Here is a 24,724-nt window from a genome sequence, read left to right as displayed (position 1 = left end):
TGGCTTCTAAAGTTTGCAGGATAGGCCCGTTTTGAACAAAATTCCTCAAATCATGAACGCAGTGTGCGATTTCTGTGAAATTGTCCCATTCCCACTAGGCCGAGGAAGAAATGCCACCCTTTTCACATTGGCCTGTTATAGCGCCACCAGCTGGTCTAATTTAGCAAACCACATTTTTGGAACAAAATGCCTCAACTCATGAATGGAGTGTCCGATTAACGTGCAAGGCCTAAGAAGAAATGGCACCCTTTTCACATTGGCCTATTATAGCGCCACCAGGAGGCCATAATAACCTAGCTGACCTGGCGGAGACTTGTGCTCCGAGGAGCACTTTTTCTAGCTACCTTTGTTTTTCTCCCCAAATTGCTTGTTATGCCATTTCCCCTTAAAGGATGACTTCACCCATTCTCTACCTATCTTCATATAAATGGTCCTCACTAATGCTCATGATTATATGGTACCATTGTTTTCTACTAGGTCTGTGTCTCTTAGGAGGGCTGTGGACACCTCAGAAAACCCACCTACCAGTGACATCACTTTTTTAACAAGATTTTGATTTATTTAGATTTTTATTAACGCGATAACAGTGGCTTCCATAGCATGTTCATTTTCCAGGAACAGAAAGTCTGCGGTTTTTATTAGTGATGTGTCGGTCATGATCGATTCGTTCAAAAGAACTAGTTCTTTGCCGTGAACGAGCTCGTTCACTTTCTGAAACTGTTACGTTCACGCTATCGTGCATGCCCCCATCCCCTCCCCCCGTACCCCGTGAAATGAACGTTCTTTCCCACCACTAGTTTCTATTAGCTTGGAATCCCCCCATCGATGATGTCACTGGTAGGCAGGTTTCTGAACTGTCCACAGCCCTCCTCTGAGACACAGACGAGTTGACAAAAATGGTGCCATATTATCATGAGCAATAGTGAGGACCAATTATATGAAGATAGGTTGAAAATGGGTGAAGTCGTCCTTTAAACAGTGAACTACAGTCCCTGTCTCTGCTAACCCCTGAGGAGGGTGTGCAGATCAGTGCTTTTCAAACCTTTTGTGCCCAAAGCACACCAAGATTTTGACGGGCAAGTCAAAATCTAAAGGCACACATTTCACAGCGAAAATAGCCGAAAATAGCCGCTCACAAGGTGTCGCGATGCGACTCCTTGTGAGCTTGAAGGTCGACTATTTTTGACGCACGACACCGTCGTGTGACGAAGTATGAATGGTTCTTAACGCATGCAGAGGAACATGCTATCCCCTTCCCACTTCTGCTCCCCTCTGAACAGGTACCCCGACCAATCAGCGGCAAAGAACACAATAGGCTCCATGCACAGCAGCCATATTGGAAAGAAATTGGCCCCTTCCTTACTTCCTTCACAGGTCTTACCAATGATACTAATGAAGGCTCTGTTCCATTAGTGTAGCACAGTGGTTCTCAAACTTATGTAAGTCAAGGACCTACATAACTCTGAGAGTGTACAAATGTAACCAAATTGACCCGTAAGGGTCCATTTGGTTCCATTTGTACACACTCAGAGTTACACTTCTTATTTGGAACCCCCTCAAGGAACCATGAGGGTCCCTGGACCCCAATTTGAGACTCTCTGGTGTAGCAGAGTGTTTCCAGTGAGCCACCATGACACAATATCAGCACCCTGACTCTGTTTGACCAGTACGGAACAGAGCCTTCATTAGTATCATTGGTAACACCTGTGCAGGAAGTAAGGAAGAGGCCCAATTTCTTTCCAATATGGCCGCAGTGCATAGAGCCTATCCTCTGCCTGCGACCCACCCTCAAACACAGCCAGTTATGTTGGATGGAGCGCCCCGGACTAACCGGAGGCACCGTGGAGGAATCTGACCCTGATAACCATGATGGTGAGTAAGTACTTTGCCTCAGTGCCACACCCACATACCCAGGATGACATAGTTTAAAGTGATGAGTTAAGCATTACATACCTGCCTCCTCTTCTGTACTGTGGCTGGGAATAACAAGAAGGAAAACAAAATCAATACAGCACTGGTATGTATTTAAGTATGTGCATGTGTGTGTTGTTCGCGCGTGTGCGTGTGTGTGTGTGTGTGTGTGTGTGTGTGTGTGTGTGTGTGTGTGTGTGTGTGTGTGTGTGTGTGTGTGTGTGTGTGCGTGTGCGTGTGTGTGCGTGTGTGTTTCATACCTGGGAGTGGGCTCCTCTTCCACAGGTTTGGGCGCATGGAAGAACGTGGCCAACTTCTGAAGTGCTTCATGTCTCCCTCTGAATAACAAAGAGAGAGACATTTAAATATGCATATCTGGAACATCGGGTTTGAGTGGTTGAGAGAAAGCAAGGGAGTTAGAGAGAGAGATATTAGAAGTAATATATATAGAGAGAGAGTGACAGGTCGATGTAGACAGACAGACAGACTCACAGACTGTTGTGCTGGTGGATTATGCTGACATCCTTGTTTCCTGAAATAACACAAACATAATACTGTAAACATAATGAAAAAAATCACACCCAGTGTGAAGTGGGCGGTGTGTGGTCACTGGTCATCACAACATGACTCACTTTAAAAAAAGGATAAATTACTTTTTTTAAAGTCCATACTGCTATTCATAGGGCTGCACATGTGTCATGTGTTTCGCTAGCCAATCACAGTCCTGAATTTGCAAAGTCAGCCAATCACATTACAGTTAGTGGTGATGACACTAGCTGTAATGTGATTGGCTGATATGAAAAAAGTATCGATTTGCATTAACAATGGAAGGGTTAGGGGGTACACAAATGTTTTGGTCGGTGTCCAAAACTCACTTATAGGGGGCGGCTACACCGCCCCAAAAAGGTGCGGACCAAGTCAGGACCCCTGGGGATCCCCCGGTCAACTTATATATAGCATTTGGGTGTTTAATCAAACATAAATAATCTAATCAAATGATCAAGTTTTGTTGACATACAGTAATTCCGTTTCTGTAGTCATGGTGTAATTTTCAACTTCCTCTTTCAATTTATTCAATTTCAGCTAAACCCAGAACTAATATTTCACTCCATCAAGACAAGACAGGGAGGAGAAGCTAGACCTTTATTAGTCCCTCAGGGGAAATTCAGTTTCAACTTCTCCTAGCTGATGGCTGCTCAGATGGTCATGATGAGTGCTTGGGGTGGGCAGCCCGTAGGCGAAACAGTGAGACGGCCGGCCTCTCTACCCACTAAGCTTTTACTCAAGTACATTTTTAATTCCGGACTTGTACTTGTAACAGAGTATTTCTACATTGCAGTATTAAGCTAAATAATTTAGTACTTTTACCACCACTGCAAACCACCTCCCGAGGTGGTCTGAGTACGGTTTGCCTCTAGTCTGCATTGTGGTTCCCGGACTAGAAGGTTTGTGGACTGTGCCTTGTGAACACAAACGCCTCCAGGTTCACCCTCACCCTTTGCCATTGTAGTTTATCCCTCTAGGCTTGCCTTAGACTGATCATCTGTGCCAACCCTAAACATGAACTATAGTGTGACCAGAAAGAGAACCGCATCCTCTTTCAAATGAACTGAACTGAAAGAATTCTGTCCCATTTCTGTTGGTCCAGTTCTTGCTCCAGTTCGGACTGTGTTTGGTCAGTTTAAAAAGGATTATATGTGAAGTCACGGTGTGGTGTCTTACCCATATCTGGCACTGAGTGTGTTCTGGTGTGACCCCTGGAGAAAAGAAAGGACATAGAAGATCTTAATCTTGTCAAAAGAAAAATGTAAACAATACAATAAGACGCATAGTCGCGTACAGTTCATACATACAGTATGTGGGTGTGTACTAAAAGGTAGGCCAGTTGCTCTGAGAACAGCTTTAATAGTAAATATGTTATTGATGAGTCTTGATTTTATGGTCAAGACAGAATCTTAGACCCAGTGAGAAACCAGTTGAAAACAAGGTCATTACAATTTAGCATTTGTTTCTTTTATTTCAATTTTACTTTTTTTATTCAATTTCAGTTGTTTAAATTCGTTTTGAAAGTGGGTTTGCTAGCTTACCTAAAATGTTTAGTTTCAGTTTAGCTTTTATACATTTTAGTTCGATTCTTTTTTATTGTAATATGGGGATTTGCCGGGGGCAGGTTCAAAAAGGTCAGAAAAAAACTTTACAAAACATCATAAATTGAAAACAGTTGGCACAGCTAAAGAATTGGAAGATAGGATCCACCAAAAATAGTAGGCTTATGTATGTAAATTGACAAAGACGAAAACTGAGGATGTATTCTCCATGATGTTTGTTTAGTTAGTTTTGTAAATACACAATACGGTTTCAGTTAGTTATCATTTGTAAAGCCTCATTTTTATTTGCATTATTACAGCACGCAACACCATGGTACGATGGAACATGAGGTCTCATAAGTCTTCATCAGTTGACCATGTGAAAGTGGACAGAGTGGTTATGTTGAGTTGAGGTGAAAGAGAAATAGAGAGTGTTAGCTTTCAGTTCAGGTCAGTGTGGACTTACTTTGCTGGACTGAAGGGGTCACTGGTTTCTGTAGGCGAGGAGAGAACATCCTCATCATCACACGTCCACTCTTCACTGTCGTCTGTAACTGAACACACACACACACTGGTGTCAAATTGAAGCCAGATACTGTATAGTACAGGGGTCTTTTAACGTTTTTCAGCCCAAGGACCCCCTAGCTGAAAGAGAGATGAAGCAGGGACCCCCACTACATACTGTATAACATTGTATTTTCATAGATTTCATAGACCAACACCAAACCTCTTTGCCGAAAATAGCAAGCAATACAAGGTCACGTGTGAGGCGTTGTGAGCTTGTAGATCTGCTATTTCCGGCTTAAGTTCTCTTCAGAATAGGGACAAATAGGGTTCAAGTGGTTGATGTAAAAAAAAGAAATCCAATCACACAAAAGATTTGGTGGACCACCTGTAGTAACTCTGAGGACCCCCTGGGGGACCACTGGTATAGTATGTACATATATAGTATAGTAAGTAATTATCAACTATAAATTGCAGCAACTATATCAAGTATAAATAAATACTTACAACTGCCTGTTGAGAGTGGATACTGATTTGAAGTCCTGATGGAAAGAAGAAAAATGTATGAATGACAATTAGTAAGAGAGTAAACCTGGACGAATGGTGGGGCGGCAGTGGCTCCGCCATTGGTGGGTGAATGTAAAGCTCCTTGGATATAACCGCTGCTATACAGTATAAATGCACCATTTGCCATTTACTTATTTTCTGCTTTTGAATGTGTGCTGAATATGTATGTCCCCCCAAAATTTTGCCCAAATATGGAGTTCACCAACACTCACATTTGGAGTAATACGTCATATGACATATATCCACACATAGTCTGAGATCCACACTACTACTAGACCCCTGTGTTGTGTTTGTTGGGTGAAACTTTCCAAAAGGGTCGTGCAATGAAGGACAAATAAGTTAAACATGGCAACTTCGATTGGTACACACACCTGCTCCCTTGACTTGCTGCCTCCGGCTCTATGGCGATAAAGCTAGTTCTACGGTTTTTGGCCGCCCTCTTCCCCAGCTCCAACAATTCCTTGATGTCCAGTTCCACGTGTTCCACAGCGATGTAACCGTCTGGAACACACACACATACAGGTATGCACATTTAATTTGTATTTAGCTTCACAAACTTTATCAAATAGGGTTCTCTTGTGTTTAGTAAATCCACGGTGAAGCAGCATTCTGCTTCTACGGGCCGACAGCGTGGAATAAACTCCCATTGCATCTAAGACAGGCATTCTCTGTGGATAGCTTTAAAGCACAGCTCAAGACCTACTTCTTCACTCTTGCTTTTAGTTATTTTTTTGGTTGATTTTTAAATCTCTGTGTTGTTATCCATGTCCTCACTGTATTGCCTGATTCACTGCTATTATTTTAAAAGTTTTATTGCTTTTGCTTTTCTTTTTTGCTTTATTGTTGTAATTGTATTCTTGCTCTGTAAAGCACTTTGAGCTGCATTTCATGTCATGAAAGGTGCTATACAAATAAAGTGTATTATTATTATTATTATTATAAACATGATGTAATTTGGGGTTCTTTAGAATAATTATTGTATGAATTGAATGAAATACTAATAATGCTGTGTTCACACGAGCGGCGACAAAAGTTACAAAATGACCCAAGTGTGTCCAGCTACACATTCCTGCAGAGTCGCCGTTGAAGTGTTGCTCAAGCCACACTGTGTAAAAGAAAAGTGCAGGGTGAAATTGGCTCTGTGCATAACTGTGGTTCCCTTTTCCAGGAAAGGGGCATAAATATTTCTCAGATCTTCATTTCATGTGAACTGGAAACACGTATGAAGGTGTCATTTGTTTCCAGTTCAACATCTGCTGCTGAGCCAATCAAATTAAGCCACAGTATGGGACACGGACCTGGAACAGGAAATGTTTATGCCCCCTTCTGGAAGGCACTATTAAACCACTTTCTTTAGTGTTTTGCCTAGGTGGATGTGGTTATATGCTTAAACCTAACCCTAAACCATAACCTCTCAAAAACTATGCCTAAACCTAACCTCACAGAAACTATACCTCAAAACCACACCCACATGGGCGAAACACTAGGAAAAGAGAGAGTCCGCTTTCTGTCAAACGAGAACTGCAGGTATGCAACGGGAACACAGTTCTATACACAGGGCCGGATTAGCACTATGTGGGTGCCCCATTGGCTGGTGCCCCAGGGCACTCGCCCCCTACGGCCTATGGGTAATCCGGCCCTGTCTATACAGCGCCGGTATACAACAGTCTATACAACTGTTTAACTGCCATGTACGGAACAGGGCAGGAATTGTGGCGAGAGAGGAGTGGAAATGGTGAAACAAAAACATGACCAGGTTGACGCTTCACTAATGCCTCATTGCAGCGCTGGAAACAGTTGAAGCCAGGTCGACTTTTTTTTTGTCACACCGCGGTCACACAGCGACAGTGTGTCAGCCACCAGTTTGTCGCTCCATGTCCCTGTCTTCCATTGAAAATTAGTTGTAGCCTGTTGCTTTGTCGCTGCTAGTGTGAACGCAGAATATGGCTTCACAGCGGTTTGTAGAGAGACGGTAGTGTCATTGGTCTGATGTCATCACTTGCATGTTTTGCACTTGATGTAAAGCATGCCGTTAGTCGGTGCAGGGCACAACGCGCCTCAGCTGTAATCAGCTGTCAGTCTGCTGATTGTATTCAAATACACACCACACCGTTCTATGCGCCTATCAGACTATGGCTAAGGAAGCACCCGGCCCCAGTTTCAATAGAAAATATAGCTGCAAGCAGCGATAATATGGGGCCAGGAGAGAGAAAGAGAAACGATAATTCCTTTAACAGGTCAGTTCATGAAAGTCCTTGCGGTCTTGTTTCCAATGAGTGCCTGTGAGCAATTAGGGGTTAAGAGTCTTGCTCAGGGACAAATTTCATTGACACATTTGCTGACCTGGCCTGGAATCGTACCTGGGGCAACCAGAGTCTCTGGCTCCCTAACCACTCAGCTATGGCCACCCCTCAGAGAGAGAGAGAGAGAGAGAGAGAGAGAGAGAGAGAGAGAGAGAGAGAGAGAGAGAGAGAGAGAGAGAGAGAGAGAGAGAGAGAGAGAGAGAGAGAGAGAGAGAGAGAGAGAGAGAGAGAGAGAGAGAGAGAGAGAGAGAGAGAGAGAGAGAGAGAGATACGGAATAGATTGAAGAGACAGAGAGAGAGACATGGAAACGGAATAGATTGAAGAGAAAGACATGGAAATGGAATAGATTGAAGAGAGAGAGAGAGAGCGCCATGGAAACGGAATAGATTGAGTCATGTTTTTTGCATTTCAACTTAAATGAGTCTGCATCAAGTGAGGCTTGAACCGGCAACCTTACGGTCATGAAGCACTCTTAGGTAGCTGCAACACTACCTATAGTGCTATATCTTTGTCCAGGCTGATATTGTCTGTTGAGGATCACAAACTCTTGCCTTCTGTCATGACCCAAGCGCCTGTTTCACTAACACTAAGATCACTCGTTCACAAACCATTTACCAATGAAGAAATTGTACATCTCCTCAGAACCAAAATTAGTGAAAGTAGCCGATCTACAAGCTTACAAACCATTAAAAGTTGTCAGATTGTACATTGGCTATTTTCACAATGAAGTATGTTATACATTGAAAAAACATACTCTCATTGCTATCTGAAAAGTTGTGAGATTGTAGATCAGCTGTATGTAAAAAACACTCAATTAAGTATTTCATGTTATCTTTAACAATTGCAGATGTATTCATTGATAGTCATGTTGTGTGAAATGCAACTTAGATGAAGTCTGCACCAAGTGAGGCTTGAACTGGTGACCTTCAGGTTGTGGGGCACACATTTAAGCGAGAAGCCACCAACAGACAACAACCTGTGAAAAAGGAGATCACACAGATCATACAGTTACACGCAAATAGCTGAAAAATCCTGGGTTTAAGTGTTTTTCAAACTGCTCAAGATTGCGGACAATCTAAGGGCGGTGCTTACTGGTCAACGTGATAGATGTGTTCCTCATTAGTCAAGGCACATGTGTAAGGTCTAATGGCTGTCGGCCAAACGAGGCATGACTTTTGCCTGTTTAAAGTTTCAATTTAAAAAAAATTGCTATAGCGCCCCCGTTTGACCAATTGGAGTAAGATTGGTTTCAGTGATATTTGGAATGGCCCTTTACATTTCTGCAAAGTTTCAAAGAATGGTAAGTCTGCATGTATGTGTTAGGGGCAGATGAATAATTGTCATAAAACTGCAATATTCATTGGCTCATTAAAGCTTCATTTTTTCACTTATGGAAGATATTTTGCAAACGTTTTTTGGTATAGGTCCAAAGTTCATGTGTAAAAAGTTTTGTGCAGATTACTCAAAAATCCCAGGAGGAGATAGGTTTTAACTGTTTTTCATATAATTCAAAATGGTGGGAGATCTAAAGGTCAGAGGTCAAAAGCCAGAGTGTGAAAGTTGTTCAGCATGAGGAGACGCATGTGTGCATCGAAGTTTCATGGCTGTAGGTTAAACAGGGCATGAGTTGTACCTGTTCAAAGTTGTCATTTTCAACTGAGTGCTATAGCGCCACCTTTTGACGAAAGATTGTGAGATTTATTTTTTGATCGTTTTTCATGACCATCTACCATATGGCCGAGTTTCATAAAAAGCGACTGCACGGTTCAGCCAGAACTGGCAAAAACGGCAGAAGAAGAAGAAGAAGAAGAAGAAACGGAATAATGCCAATAACAATATGGGTCCATGCTGGAAGCCTGGCCCCATAAATACATCTCGATTCGGTTTGCGTAAAGCCTTTTCACCTGGTCTTTGAACCATTGGTTCTCAAAGTGGGGTCCGGGGACCCCCAGGGGTCCTTGGGGGGTGTTCCAGGGGGTCCCCTGTAAAAGTAGTTAACATAGCGTCGCAATCATTTTAACCACTTTATCCATTTATACGTTGGCTATTCAAAGATAGCAGATCTACAAGCTGGCAGCATGGCACAAAGTGACGCGCTGTGAGCTTGTAGCTTGTTTTGTTTTTTTTATCTAGAAAATTTGTGCAAATCTTATAATATATTTATTATTTTAAGCAAACATTTTTTATCGCAAATCTTTGCTTATTGAGGTCCCTGGCACTGCAAAATATTTTAAAAAGGGGGGTCCGCACCCAAAAATATGTCGATTTGGGGGTCCTTGGCACGAAAAAGTTTGAGAACCACTGATTTATACATGGACCCTGGATCCTAGCTGTGGACATTATGAAGTGGGTGTGACTCACAGGTGTTGGTGCCGTCCCGGGCCAGCCACTTGCCCTTGGGACAGTTGGTCGTTCTGATGATGGTGATGAGGTCACCGCTCTTCACTTGCAGGTCGTTCTTGCGGCCCTTTGTTGTCACGGTTACTGTGGCCTGGTACATGCCCTCCTCCTGCCCTGTGATCTGACAGAGGAAGGGAGGTGATAGGTGACGTGTGTGAGACACACACACACACACACACACACACACACACACACACACACACACACACACACACACACCAATGATGCTAATCGAGGTTCCATTCTATTTAGTGTAACAGAGCCTTTCTCAGTGCGCCAACATGCAGCACCCTGACTCAGTTTGTCCTGAATGGAATGCGACCTTCATTAGTATTATTGGTAACACCTGTGTTTACCCTACTAGAAGATGGCTGCTGTGAAACAGGTATTTTATATGCACGCATTGGCAGTTCTTTGGTTACAGCAGAGCTTGAAGATATTTTCACCAACACAGGCCCAGAGTGTTTGCGTTTCAACACTAGAAGAAGTAAGTAGAAATTTTGTAATTTTTCTGCCTAAATGATCGCATAAAATGGAGGACAGACAGACAAAAATACAGATTCCTTCGAGGTCTGTGTCTAGGCAGTATAGGCACCATGTTGGTTTGCTCAGCAGCTCCTCTGTGTAGGAATGAATTCGGACAGGTTTTGGTGCCAAGGCGCACACACACCCCTCCCCTCTCCTCTCATCTACAGATCAGCTAACACAGGGAAACTGTCTGAACCTTCCCTAAAACATCCGGGACAACGCTCCACACATCCCAGACTCTTCTCCTCCTGGCTCCCAAACTAGAACTGCAGACTCACACCCTCCACTCCACCTTAGCCTGTAGCTCTTGACCTAGCCTTGACGACCATGCATGCAGACTTATGCAAAGGTTAGATAGCATGTTATTTAGACCGTTGGTTCTCAAAGTGGGGTCCGGGGACCCCCAGGGGTCCTTGAGGGAGTTACAGGGGGTCCCCAGCTAAATGATGGATAGTGAACCAAATGGACCCATACGGGTCTGTAACTCTGAGAGTGTACAAATGGAACCAAATGGACCCGTCTTCTCTTATGGGGGTCCCTAGCATATCTTTTTCAAATGGTGGTCCGCGGGCTAATAAGTGTCCATTTTGAGAACCACTGATTTAGACAGATACTAGATTCATTGTTTACCTGCAGGTATCCTATAGTTTCAAAGTAAAGATCATCTTTTGATAGTATATTGTTAAGACTGATGCTAGGTTCTTGCTTTACCTGTGATCCTAGACTACTGAGGCGCTACACTGTCTCTCTGGATTTGATGGATGTGTTTAACTTGCTTATTGTAAGTCGCTCTGGATAAAGAGTGTCTGCTAAATGCCTAAATTGTCCCCTCTTCTCCTCTCCCCTCTTCTCATTTCTCAGTCAAAAAGAAAAGCGCTTGCTCACCTTGAACTTCTTCTTCATCTCGCCCTCCTTCTTCTCTCTCTCCTTCAGCTCTTTCTTCTCCTTCTCCAGCCGCTGTTTCTCTCTCTTCCTCAGCTCCTTCTCGTCGGGTCCCTCAGGAGGAGCAGCCTTCTTGTCGTTCCTGTTGGAGGGAGACGGACAGAGAAGGAAGACAGACCAGGCCAGGTGTCAGTGTGTTAAGCACTGTCTCTATTTTGGGCATGGCATTAGGTGAGAGTCCATATTTGAACTTTTTGTGTTTTTTTTTTGTAAATGAATGCCCTACTTGATCATACTACAGCGTCACACAAAAGCATCAAAAGTAGCAGATCTACAAGCTCGAAATGTGCCGCAAAGCAACACATTTTGAGGTTGTAGATCTGCAACTTTGTTTTTGAATCCTGAGAAGTAACAGTTTTGGACATATGAGGTTTCCACATGGAACCGAACTGACCCACACTCTGTATTTCACAGTGTACTGTACGTCTATGGCAGTGGTTCTCAACCTTTTCAGGCCGTGACCCCCCAAAATAATCATATTTGAACTGGGGACCCCCCACTCTGACAAGCACTTGGAATTGAGGCATTTCATTTAGTTGTCTCGCGTTCCACCGATAAATATTGTGAAAATCTACAGGCTACATGCTTCTGAGCATGTAGATTGGCTATTTTCAACAAATATTACCTTGTTTTCTAAGGTAATATTTGAGAATTTGGACAATGTTTGGCCATTTTTATAGTATAGTTTGTTGGTTACTTTTGTCATTTTAGAGGTATTAAAAAGGTCTTAAAAGTCCTTAAATTGTCACTTTAGAAACGTGCAGATACCCTGTACACACTTATACTGTATGTTGGTTTGTTTACTGTTGCGTGAGAAAAGCAATATTGCATATGAAGCTAATCATCTGGGGACCCCCCCAAAATATTTTTTGTGGGGGTCCCGACCCCTAGTTTGGGAACCACTGCTCTGTGGGATAACTGAGACGCTCAGTATTCCACAGTGCATTGCACCTCTATGGGATAACTGAGACAAAAACACAGCTCTGATATTAGAGCAGAAATGGGTCAGAATGTAGGCCTTACTTGCCGAACCTGCCCAAAGTGCCCATCTTGGTTTTCTCTTCAGCCTGTTGACAAAAAGAAGAGAGATAAAGGCTTAATGGGTTTTTGTGCTGATCTATGAGACTGCTGCACTGAATAAACAGCTTTTGTCATGATAAGAAGAGGGTTTTCTATCCCTTATTCACACACTTAATTCACACGCACGCGCGCGCACACACACACACATTATCACACACATACACACGCACATTTTGTATTACTGTACTTGTGAGGACATCCACGCTTTAGGACAGCCATTTTATGAATGCCATTTAAAAAATAAATATATTTTGCCATTTTTAACCGTAAGCCTAAAGCCAGAAAACAGCAGATCTACAAGCCCACAACGCGTCGCGCTGCGACGCGTTGTGAGCTTATAGATCGGCTATTTTTCGGTGCATGACACTGGCGTGCAAAAAAGTATAAATCATGTTTAACTCTTAATTCCAATCCCTAAACCTAACCTCTAAGACACCTAAATGTCTAATCCTGACCTGAATGTTTTTCTAATTGTAAACGTATCTCTAAAAATGTTTTTTTTAACTATACAACAACCATTTGTCTTGTGAGGACCAGGAAAACGGTCCTCATAAAGTATATTTCTTCAAATTCTACTATACTTGGTCCTCGCAAGTATAGTAATACAAACACACACACACACACACACACACACACACACACACACACACACACACACACACACACACGCATTATCACACACAAAGAAGTAGGTGGGGGGTGAGCTAAGATCGTACTTACTTTTGGCGGCTGTGTCTCGGCATACGGATCTGTGTGAAATGAGAAAAACAGTTATGTAAACAACTCAAAATATTCTTTCTGTACAACAGATAATGGATGCGTTATCTAAACATCACCTAAACCACTTTATCTTATCGCTGTGCTGTTGAATGTATGATAGACCATGATTACTGAAGGGCCTGAATTGTCTTAGATCAGAATTCACCAGGACTACGTTAACCTTGGAGGACCAGACGGGTGTGGTTTGTTGTGTTAAAACAATACTATGCATCAGGAAGTCTGATGGTATCAGACCGCTCAGCCGCTTAAGCCCTATACATCGTCGAAAACAGCCGATCTACAGGCTCACAATGCGCCACGAGTCACACTGCGCTATGAGCTCGTAAATCGTGAGCTCGTAAGTTTTAGAACAAGATTTTTGAAATTCTTTGAACGACTTGCCCGTAAAATTAGGGACGCTACAGGGTTAATGTTGCTGCGATCTTGAATTTGTCTTCAAACACGCCCATCTGGTATTCTATGAACGGTACTGTAGGTTTTAAACAAAGACTCATTGTACTGTATAGATCAGGGGTCTTCAACGTTTTCAGGCCAAGGACCCCTTAGCTGAGAGAGAGTTGAAGCAGGGACCCACTACTACATATTGTATAAAACTGTGTAACAGATGAAAAAAATCATAGATTTCTTAGACAGTTTCATAGACGTTGACAGCCCTATCATCAGTGTATGTTGGATTCATGTGTATTTTCAGATATTTAAAGACGGGGTGCCGTGATTTTCAGTGATTCCCCCCCCCCTAAAACATAATCATCAGGTATTATGGTTATACTAGGAGGAAGACTTTTTTTTCAAAAAAGTGTACAGAAAGTGTTAAAATTGTTTTTCTGTGGACACGCCTCCAGTTCATTAAGTATACACCTCCTAAGTGTACACCTCCTCCACCACCTTAGCACCACCCACCTGTCCTCGTCCCTCCTCCTCCTCATAACCACACCTGTTGTGTTATGATAATGAGGGGGAGGGTATGGTTTTACTGTGTCACTAAAGCGCTGTTTCTCTATTGGCACGTTTGACCCTCAAGGTTTCAGCCTCCAGGTAGAAACTCCAAATAGTCAGAGAAGACATAAAACACCACCAGGGGGCTTAATGAAGTTCTATCAACCTCATAGACACATGAAAAACAGAAAAGGTGCAAAACCATGGCACCACCTCTTTAACCACTTGAACCGTCAATACTTAGTCTGCTCTTTTTTCCCCCTCTACACCAAAACTCTTTGCCAAAAATAGCCGATCTACAAGCTCACATCGCCTCGCAGCGTGAGGCGATGTGCGCTTGTAGATCGGCTATTTTTGGCAAATGTTCCACTCAGAATAGGGACGCTAGGGTTCAAGTGGTTCATGTAAAAAACATGATCCTATCACACAAAGATTTGGCGGCCCCCCTGTTGTAACTCTGAGGACTCCCTAGAGGGGTCCTGGACCCCCTGTTGAAGACCCCTGGTATTAGATGCCTTACTCTTTGGCGGTCCTTTGCGTTTCTCGCTCCCGTCGCCCTTTCCTTTCTTCTTGGTGGCGGCGGTGGCGATGTTCTCGTACACGTTGTCACCACTCTCATAGAAGCTGTTCTCTCTCAGGAGCCTGGACGGGACAGAGGGTTCGTCAAAGTGGTGGAAAAAGTACTCACATTTTCTACTTAAGTAAAAGTATCAAAACTGCAATGTAGAAATACTCTGTTTAAGTAAAAGGCCTGTGTTCAAAATGTTACTTGAGTAAAAGTACAAAAGTATTTTTTTCTGTTCTGGCCCCACAGTGGTGGAATGAACTTCCCACTGATGTCAGGACAACAGAGTCACTGCCCATCTTTCGCCGCAGGCTGAAAACCCACCTCTTCAGGAAACACTACCCTTCCTCTTTGCCTGGCCTACTTGTTGTTAACGAGTTGTACGAACTCTTGTTTTATTGTTGTCTTGTTTTATTGGATCTTGTTTAGTCGATACAATTATTTGTTTTAGCTCTTGCTCATTTGATTTAGCTATTTTGTCTCATCTGTTTAAGGAAATAGGTAGCTGATATATAGCACTTTTACCTTAGCGCTAGGTATGCTTGTTTTTGCAGAAAATGCACTTAAGACTTCTGGTGATTAGTAGTTTTTGTTCCCTACCTATGTTGTAAGTCGCTTTGGATAAAAGTGTCTGCCAAATGACTGTAATGTAATGTAATGTAATGTATTGGCATCAAAATATACTTAAAATACTAAAAGTAAAAGTACTAAAATGTTTTAAAATAGCAGATTTACAAGCTCACGTTGTGAGCTTGTAGATCGGCTATTTTCAAATAGCCTATGTATAAAACAGGGCTAAAGTGGTAAATGTATGTTTTATAACATAGTAATTTATATCTCCAAAGTAACTAGTAACTAAAGTTTTCAAATAGTTGCAGTGGAGTAAAAGTACAATATTTGCCTCTGAGATGTAGTGGAGTAGAATTAAAAGTATTGGAAATACTCCAGTAAACTAAAAGCACCTCAAAATTGTGCTTAAGTACAGTAGCCTACTTGAGTAAATGTACTTAGTTATCGCCTGTCTCACCCTGTAATCATCGGGATGTCCTGAGCGACGGGGGAGGAGGAGGACTCGGGCGCGTCCTGCGTCGATTCCGGAACGTCCTGGAATTCGCCGTCGTATTCCGTCCCGTTGCCGTGGAACTCCGAAGTGTCCGTCTCCGGGAACGTGTGTCCCTCGGGGCTGTCCAGACTGTCGGAGACGCCGTTCCCCCACGACTCCAGTTTGGGCGACTCCGGAGACGGTAGGCCGGGCGCGTCCGATCCCACGTCCTCGAACTCCTGGACCTCGGCGCTGACCTCTCCCTCTGAGAAATCTGGAGTAGCGGGGATGTCTATGGCTGAGAGGAGGAAAACAATATCGTACAAACATTATAGAGGAAAACATTTGCTATACAAATAAGCGATGGGACTTAACTTTGCTGAACTTTGCTTTTTACCCATTTTTTTTCTCCCCAATGTAGTAGTGATTGCCGGATGCACCGCGGTGGATTCGAACCCCCCAGACGCAATTATTACATAATCGCCTAATCACAAATCTTTTATATAATCATAATGATTTTTTGCAATAATCGTCACAAATCATGTTGAAAATGTTTTCTAACATTTAAAGGGCAAGACCACTTTGTTTTGGTTGTGTAGTTACCTTGCCATTATGTAACTCCAAAGGTGGACAAGAAATCAAAAATAATTGCTCCATTGATTAGAAATTGATATTTTTATTGATTTTGTTATTTTTATGTAGAAGAACACCCAGACTGGATCCGTGGATCCGGATCCGGATCTTCAAATAGTAAAATCAACAGGAAGTTGACATTTTTATTAAAAAAACAAACAGTACTGGGTTTGGTGATGTTCTATATCCTCTGAATCAGCTTTGTTGCGTCCGTTTACGTGCTAAAAGAGTGACTTTGAGAGCTGTTTCAGTGTACAATGTAAGAGCATATTTAGAATTATCAATTTCTAATCGATGGAGCAATTATTTTTGTTTTTTTGTCCACCTTTGGAGTTACATCATGGCAAGGTAACTACACAACCCAAACCTCTACCAAAGTGGTCTTGCCCTTTAAAAAGAATAGTGGAAACAGACGATCCACAAGCTCAAAACGCGTCACATCGTGACGCGTTTTGAGCTTGTAGATCTGCTGTTTGCACTCTCTGCTATTTCCACTATTCAAGCTATTAAATGATGTAAGTTATTTGCCCTGAGCACCTTTTGTCTACGAAGCCTAAACGCGATTATTTGAGCGACAATTCATCGTCAAGTAAAATGTCATAATCGTGACAGCCCTAACCACCCGAGCGCCCGACTATGCTGAACCTTTTGTCAACAGATTTAGTATATAGCAGTGTTGATTTCGTCGACTAAAACTATGATGACTAAACTATGATGACTAAAACTAAGACTAAATATATTGACAAGTTCGTCAACAAATAAAAACTAGACCAAAATGTTAGAGAGAGACTACTGGAGAAGAGATCCAGTAGAACTAAAAGACAAGTCATTTTATGTTTGGTTGCGCTAGGGTGTGCATGCTGAAAATAGCGGATCCACAAGCTCACAACGCGTCGCAATGCGACACGTTGTGAGCATGTAGATCGGCAAGTGTAAAATCAGCCATTACGACGCCATCAAGCCACCGCCAAAATACATTTTAGTCGACTAAATCAACTGTAGATTTTAGTCAACTATAATCTTATGATATTTTGTCGACTGAAACTAGACTAACAGTAAAACATTTCAGATGACTAAAATATGACTAAAACTAAATGGAATTTTACTCAAAAGACTATGACTAAAACTAAATCAAAATCTGCTGTCAAAATCAACACTAGTATATAGCTTTGTGTCACAACCGAGTAATATGTCCATACTGTTGTCTTCCAGAGCTGGTGGAGGCAGGTAGGGAGTCAGGTCGACGGTGGGGGGTCTGGCAGGCTTCTCTGGGGGCCGGAATGTAATATCGTCACCTTGCTAAACTAATGGCCTAAGTCATTTTTCGAGAAAAAATATATTTTTGCCTAGGTCAGCTCCTCGTGACACTGGCCACCTCTGGTAAAAATCGCCCATCTCCTAATTGAAAAGGATCATGCTGTTCCCTCCCGTTTTAGTATAATGGCCTAACTCCCTAGTGTGACTTAGGCCAAAATAGGCCTTTTTTTTTGGCTGACTCACATGTGACTTAGGCCAAATTATTTACTGATTTAGGCCATTTAAAAAACTGTTTTGGCCTAAGTCAGATTAAATCCTATTTAAACCTATTTAAATGTTACATAACTGACAGACAGTGTTATTTTAATTTTAATAGTCATCATTTTTTATAAACATTTTGGGTGAAATGATTAAGAAATATCATATAGTTTTGTTTTGGATCAGTTTTTTATTTTTCCTGAAAAACTTTTAAAAAATGTACATTAGTTTAGCAAGGTGACGATATGCCATTTGATATCGTTGCTGTCGGGCAGAAACTTCCTATCTCCATATTCTAACTGTGTGTGTGTTTTTTTTGCGTAAATTAACGCCCTACTTGATCATATTACAGCATCACACAAAAGTATCAAAAGCATCAGATCTTGTCGATCTGCTACTTTTGATACATTTGAATCCTGAAAAGTAACAGTTTTGGATATATGAGGTTTCCACCCGACAGAGAGACGATATGCAGTTTGTACGTGATCGTAACAGACACAGCAAACGCGTGGAGAAGAAACGCTGAGTGAAAAGAACTCAAGGAAGTGTCCAGAGAAAGGAAAGAGGAGAAACAGAAAGACAAAAGCCCAAGTGGAAGAATTTGACTTGTGGGGAAAGCAAACCAGTCCAGGCCATTGTATTGTGCACTCTGTCTGGCCTATACAGACAACAGAGACATGACCTGGAAAAAACAGGAGCGTTCAACAAGACAAGACTTACAGTCCAAGCCATGTCTAGTATAATGTCCACCTGAAATAGCCTATCCTATAAATATTTGATAAAATATACAAGCTCACAACATATCGCAATGTGACACGTTCTGGGCTTGTAGATCAGCTATTTTCGCTACTTGTCGTACAATGATGTATATAGGGTTATGTGATTAAAGCTATGGCAACAGATAGCGGACAACTTCGAATATTTGTGTACATACTGAATATGTAGACAACAAGGAGTACAATGGACCACAATGGAAACGAGTCCCCCTGGACCTTTGTGTTGTTATCCTTTTTAGCATAACAAGCATACGAGTGGAGGAAGTTGCTAGTTGTACATACTGAATTGACTATGGTTGGTATATTGTTGGCCTGAAAATGTTCATTGTAAATGTCTATATTTGCAATGCTCTGGAAGCCTCTCTACTGTTACATTATGACATTAAATGTACATTGATAACATAAGTGTCCCTTTATTTGTCCAGTGGTGCAGGTCAAGCAGCAGCAAGGACATCTACGTCCACTCCTGACATCACAGCCCAGGAAATGTTGGGGGCAGGGTGGATTTAACATAATTTATTGTGAATAACTAACTGAGAATAAATAACATTGATCTCTTTCCCTGTCTTTTAAGAATCACTTCAGTTCTTCCAACTGTGATTAAAAATAGGACCGATATAAGATTGTTCCATTACAATTGCTCTCCTGTACTTATAAGACTGGTATCAACTTCCTTGACATGGCAGGTTGCACTGCACATACATTTAAAGTTTTTTGAACCATGATGCTCGTGCTCGTGTTCCATAGCTGACATTCCTGTCCTCCTCCGCCCTGCCTTTCTGCTGAGTTGTTCCTGGCACAGGACAGGGATTCCAACACGCTTGTTTTTGTTGTCTCTGTGTGTCTTTAAACTCTTTCCTTATTGTTCTCTGAGTGGTTCTCAGACTTTTCAATTGCAAGGAACCCCATGGCTCTGAGGGCGTGCAACCTTACGGGTCCATTTGGTTCCAACCCCGAGGGTCCCTGGACCCCACTTCTACTATTCTGCCACCAAATTGTGGAAAACCCCAGCCACCAGCCGACTCCCTATCCTCATTACAAACCACCATAAAAGAGCACCTGACCAACAGGACCATTCTAGCTTGCCATCAGTGGTGTAAAATAACTAAGTACATTTACTCAAGTACTGTACTTAAGTACAATTTTGAGGTACTTTTACTTTACTGGAGTATTTCCAATGTTCAATACTTTTACTTCTACTTACTTCTACATCTCAGAGGCAAATATTGTACTTTTACTCCACTACAATTATTTGAAAACTTTATAGTTACTAGTTACTTTGCAGATATAAATTATTATATTATAAAACATGCATGAACCACTTTAGCCCTGTTTTATATAAAGGCTATTTGAAAATAGCCGATCTACAAGCTCACAACGCGTCGCGACTATACTTTTAAGTATATGTTGATGTCAATACTTTTGTACTTTTACTCAAGTAACATTTTGAACACGGGCCTTTTACTTGTAACAGAGTATTTCTGCATTGCAGTATTGATACTTTTACTTAAGTAGAAAATGGGAGTACTTTTTCCACCACTGCTTGCCACCAAAGAGTAAGTTAATTTGTTAATAAAGTATGCAATTTGAGAGCCTTTGAGAACCACTGCCTTATTAGTCCCGCTAACCATCACGTGACGGCACCCTCCGGCATCAAAGCGTACAGACGGTGACATCTCCTGCATACCTGTAGAAGCCAATAGCTAGTTTTCAGGTTTTCTGTGACTGCATGGTAGTGTTGGTTTTGACAGCAAATTTTACTGTTAGTCTAGTCTTAGTTTGACAAAATACATTTTAGTTGACTAAATCAACCGACTAAAATGTATTTTGTCGGTGTCTTGATGGCGTCGTAATGGCTGATTTTACACTTGGTTGAATGCTGAAAATAGCCGATCTATAAGCTCACAACGCGACGCGTTGTGAGCTTGTAGATCTGCTATTTTCAGCATGCACACCCTATAGCGCAACCAACCATAAAATGACTTGTCTTAGTTTTACTGTATCTCCTCTCACTAGTCTCTCTCTAACATTTTAGTCTATTTGTTGACGAAATTGTCAATATATTTAGTCATCATAGCTTAGTTTTTATTTAGTTTTCGGCAGTGTAAAAAGGTAGTCGACGAACATTTTTTGTCATAGTTTTAGTCGAGTCGACAAAATAAACACTGCTGCATTGTACAGTACATTTATCTGGTGTGCCAACTGTGGGGTGTATTTTCTCCATACCTCGTGTAGAGGATGAAGTCACATTTTTAAATCAATTTTTAAACCAAAAAAACGTGGGGTTTAAATCGCAGGGTAACACAAAGTGCTGGAAAACAGAGAGATATAGATCAAGAGACAGATTGAGAGAAGCTCCATAGTGATCTGTCCAGTCTTACTGTGGTCGAAGCCGTTGACTTCTACCGGCCTGTTCTGATCATCGTAGTCGATTGGCGGGAGCTCGTATAGAGAGCAGGTGGGGCTGACAGAAATGGGGGGCTCCTCTGGAGTCGGACTGACGGCGGTCGATGTGGCGGGGCTGGTTAGCGGGATGAGAAGATAGTAACTTAATATATCAGTGCGTTTCATTAGCGTCATACGATCTCTTATGGTACACTTTTTTAATGACATTTAAGGCCTAATGTTTCCACAATAGCTACAAATGTATACAAAACCTGTGGATAGCCAGTCATTTGGGGCATAAACAAGAAGTTGAAGGGTAAATTTAGGTAATGATAATGATGTACCGTGCATGTTCAAATCATGTTGTTACTTTACGTTATTTCCGACCATTTTCCAAAACATACATTATTCTTTATGCTTTTACATTTTGGAAAAAATATCCAATTTAACATTGAGATGCCCTCAATGGTTAGGTGCCTACTTGACGTGTATCCCCTCTTATCACATTCACTGCCAGAGGCTTTCTAATGCTGGCAGGTAGCTTCTGCCAGCATTTTGAAGCATTCTGACACATTTTTCAAGAACCACAGAATATTTATCTCCAGTATGATCGATCCCCTGCTGTTTGCTAATCACGGAGGAAATCACTGTGCAAAAATGTTCACTTTCAAATGTTCACTGTGCAAAAATGTTCACTGTGAAAATGTTCACTTTCAAAGAATATAAAAATATAGCGCGGCACTCAGTGCCACGCTACGAGCTTGTAGATCTGCTATTTTTGAAAAATCGAGAAAATGTGTACAAATGAATATTTTTATATTCTTTGAAAGTGAACATTTTTAACTCAAATCTTTGCTGGTCCCTGGAACAAAATATTTTGAGATGGGGGTCGGCGGCCAAAAACATATCATTTCGGGGGTCCTTGACATGAAAAGGTTTGAGAACCACTTTTTTAGAAACATAACCTTTTTTCAGAAAACTGTTTGGATTTAGAAGACATTAGTAAGAATCGGCCTCAGGTCTTAATGGGTTAACCAGGAAGTGAATGGAGCAGTAAATCTTCGGATCACGTTATCTTGGGTTCTGGACGTTTCCCCCACCCCCCCAACAAAAATCACGGACATATCCGTGAATGGCGGTGAACGGGTGGATTTTAAAACACGGATATGTCCGTGAATGGCAGTGAATGTGTGTTAGTGCTATTGGCTACAGAATACTTATCTATAACACCGTTGTTTACCTGAACTTCCTGCGGTCCTTCTCCAGGGCTTGTAAGATCCTCTGGTCACATGGCGGGGTCTTCTTCCCGGGGGGTGTGGGGGAGATCTCCCCCGCCCACTCCAGAGCCGACAGCGCCGAGACCGGCCGCTCCGCATGGGTGGACGGGGATGTAGGCGGCGGCGGGGGGGGAGGAGGCTCTACAACCGGGAGAAGAGACTCCTCCTCCTCCCCCGCCTCAGCCTCTCCTGCCGGCTCCACCTCAGCCGCGGCCACGCCGGCGTCCGTGTCCTCGTGCGGCGTAGATGGCGATGAAGAGGGGCTGATGGGGACGGCGGGCGGGGGAGGAAGGGAGGGCACGTCCACTTCTGCGATAAAAAAAAAATGATTGCATGTCCATCGTTTTTTACTTTACCGTACCACTTATGATGGCTTCTGGTGGCTGCAATTCAAATTCACATTTGAACTAGATATGAAGTGGATATAAAATGTAATATCGTCACCTTGCTAAACTAATGGCCTAAGTCATTTTTCGAGGTCAGCTCCTCATGACACTGGCCACCTCTGGTAAAATCGCCCATCTCCTAATTGAAAAGGATCATGCTGTTCCCTCCCCTTTTAGTATAAAGGCCTAACTCCCTAGTGTGACTTAGGCCAAAATAGGCCTTTTTTTGCCTGAGTCACGTGGTTTTGTGACTTAGGCCAAATTATTTACTGATTTCGGCCATTTAAACAAAACATATTACCCTAAGTCAGATTCAATCCTATTTAAACCTGTTTAAATGTTACATAACTGACAGACAGTGTTATTTTAATTTTAATAGTCATACTTTTTTATAAACATTTTGGGTGAAATGATTAAGAAATATCATATAGTTTTGTTTTGGATCAGTTTTTTATTTTTCCTGAAAAACTTTTTAAAAAATGACATAGGCTATTAGTTTAGCACGGTGACGATATGCCATTTGATATCGTTGCTGTCGGGCAGAAACTTCTTATCTCCATATTCTAACTGTGTGTGTGTTTTTGCGTTAATTAACGCCCTACTTGATCATATTACAGCTTCACACAAAAGTATAAAAAGTAGCAGATCTTGTCGATCTGCTACTTTTGATGCTTTTGAATTTGAATCCTGAAAAGTAACAGTTTTGGACATATTAGCTTTCCACCCGACAGAGACGATATACAGTTTGTACTTGATCATAACAGACACAGCAGAACTGTGACAACAAGAACTCAAGGAAGTGTCCAGAGAAAGGAAAGAGGAGAAACAGAAAGACAAAAGCCCAAGTGGAAGAATTTGACTTGTGGGGAAAGCAAACCAGTCCAGGCCATTGTGCTGTGTGCACTCTGTTTTCTGTATAGGCCAGACAGAGACATGACCTGGAAAAACCAGGAGGCTTCAACAAGACTCCTGTCTTACAGTCCAAGCCATGTCTAGTATAATGTCCACCTGAAATAGCCTATCCTATAAATACTTGATAAAATATACAAGCTATACAAGCAAAATATCGCAATGCGACACGTTATGGGCTTGTAGATCAGTTATTTTCGCCACTTGTCGTACAATGACGTATATAGGGTTATGTGATTAAAGCTATGGCAACAGATAGGGGACAACTTTGGATATTTGTGTACATACTGAATATGTACTGTAGACAACAAGGAGTACAATGGAAACGAGTCCCCCTGGTCCATCAAAGCTAGAACTGAAAGGCTTAAATGCAGTTTCTACCCAGGGGCTATTAGACTGATGAACTCTAAACCCCAATAAATGCACTTTGGCTGTTCTGCCTTGCTCTGCTGTTATACATTATGTCATGCTGCCAGGTTATCTCGTTTTGATAAATGCTGGATGATACTTTCTTAATATGCTGCTCAGTTTGAATTCACTGCACTTTAGTATTTTATGCCTATTCTTTATGTATTGATAGTTATTTTATTGGACAGTGCTGGTCCTGAGTACGATTTTCGTTTCATGTGCAAGCATGTAAATGACAAAAAAAATGAACCTTGAACCTTGAATTACAAAGACGACCATTGAGAATAAGCACATACCTGATTCCTGTTGGTCCTGGAGAGAGGGAGGAGGAGAGTGAGGAAACAAAAATAAAACAAAGACCTAAAAGCATTTGAATACATAGATAATCATTACCATCATCATTACCAGCTCCTTTAGCACTTGTAGGACGGTATAATTTTAAAGTGAGAAAGTGAGTGCTGACTGCGTGTATTCATTACCAGCTCTGATACCACTTGGTGGACGGCATTCTTAATCCCCGGCTCGTGCTTCTCATAGAGGGCTTCTGTCACAGCAGTGCATTCTGGGAACAGTAGATTCAGCTGGTCAGACAGACTGCAGTTTGATTGATTGAATATTGATTGATTGATTGATTGATTGGATATGTTATTAGGCAGAATGTAAATAACAGTAATGTAAGTACACTTAAAACACTTTGTCTAAAAAGTCCATGTTTTCATTGAGGTCCTTGGTATTCAATTCATAGACATATAAAGTAGCACCAACAGTTTAATATTATCACAAAAAATA

The 24,724-nt window shown here is 41.9% G+C and overlaps 1 protein-coding gene across 1 annotated transcript; it reads right to left on the bottom strand.

Moving 5' to 3' along the window:
• Positions 1 to 4,460: 4,460 nt before the first annotated feature.
• Positions 4,461 to 24,334, bottom strand: LOC311052491 (uncharacterized protein; the record flags this gene model as incomplete). Its single annotated transcript, XM_084067454.1, has 13 exons — positions 4,461 to 4,552; positions 5,010 to 5,044; positions 5,441 to 5,570; positions 9,735 to 9,894; positions 11,187 to 11,325; positions 12,267 to 12,310; positions 13,044 to 13,072; positions 14,560 to 14,681; positions 15,632 to 15,944; positions 20,952 to 21,091; positions 22,196 to 22,541; positions 24,232 to 24,247; positions 24,329 to 24,334. The coding sequence occupies 13 exons, from the start codon at positions 24,332 to 24,334 to the stop codon at positions 4,461 to 4,463; spliced, it is 1,572 nt and encodes a 523-aa protein (XP_083923580.1).
• Between the last annotated feature and the right edge of the window lie 390 nt (positions 24,335 to 24,724).

The sequence above is a fragment of the Gymnoscopelus microlampas genome (assembly GCF_963454915.1).
Source record: "Gymnoscopelus microlampas genome assembly, chromosome: 9".
NCBI classification, from domain to species: domain Eukaryota; kingdom Metazoa; phylum Chordata; class Actinopteri; order Myctophiformes; family Myctophidae; genus Gymnoscopelus; species Gymnoscopelus microlampas.
This window is presented reverse-complemented; position numbering and strand designations above follow the sequence as displayed.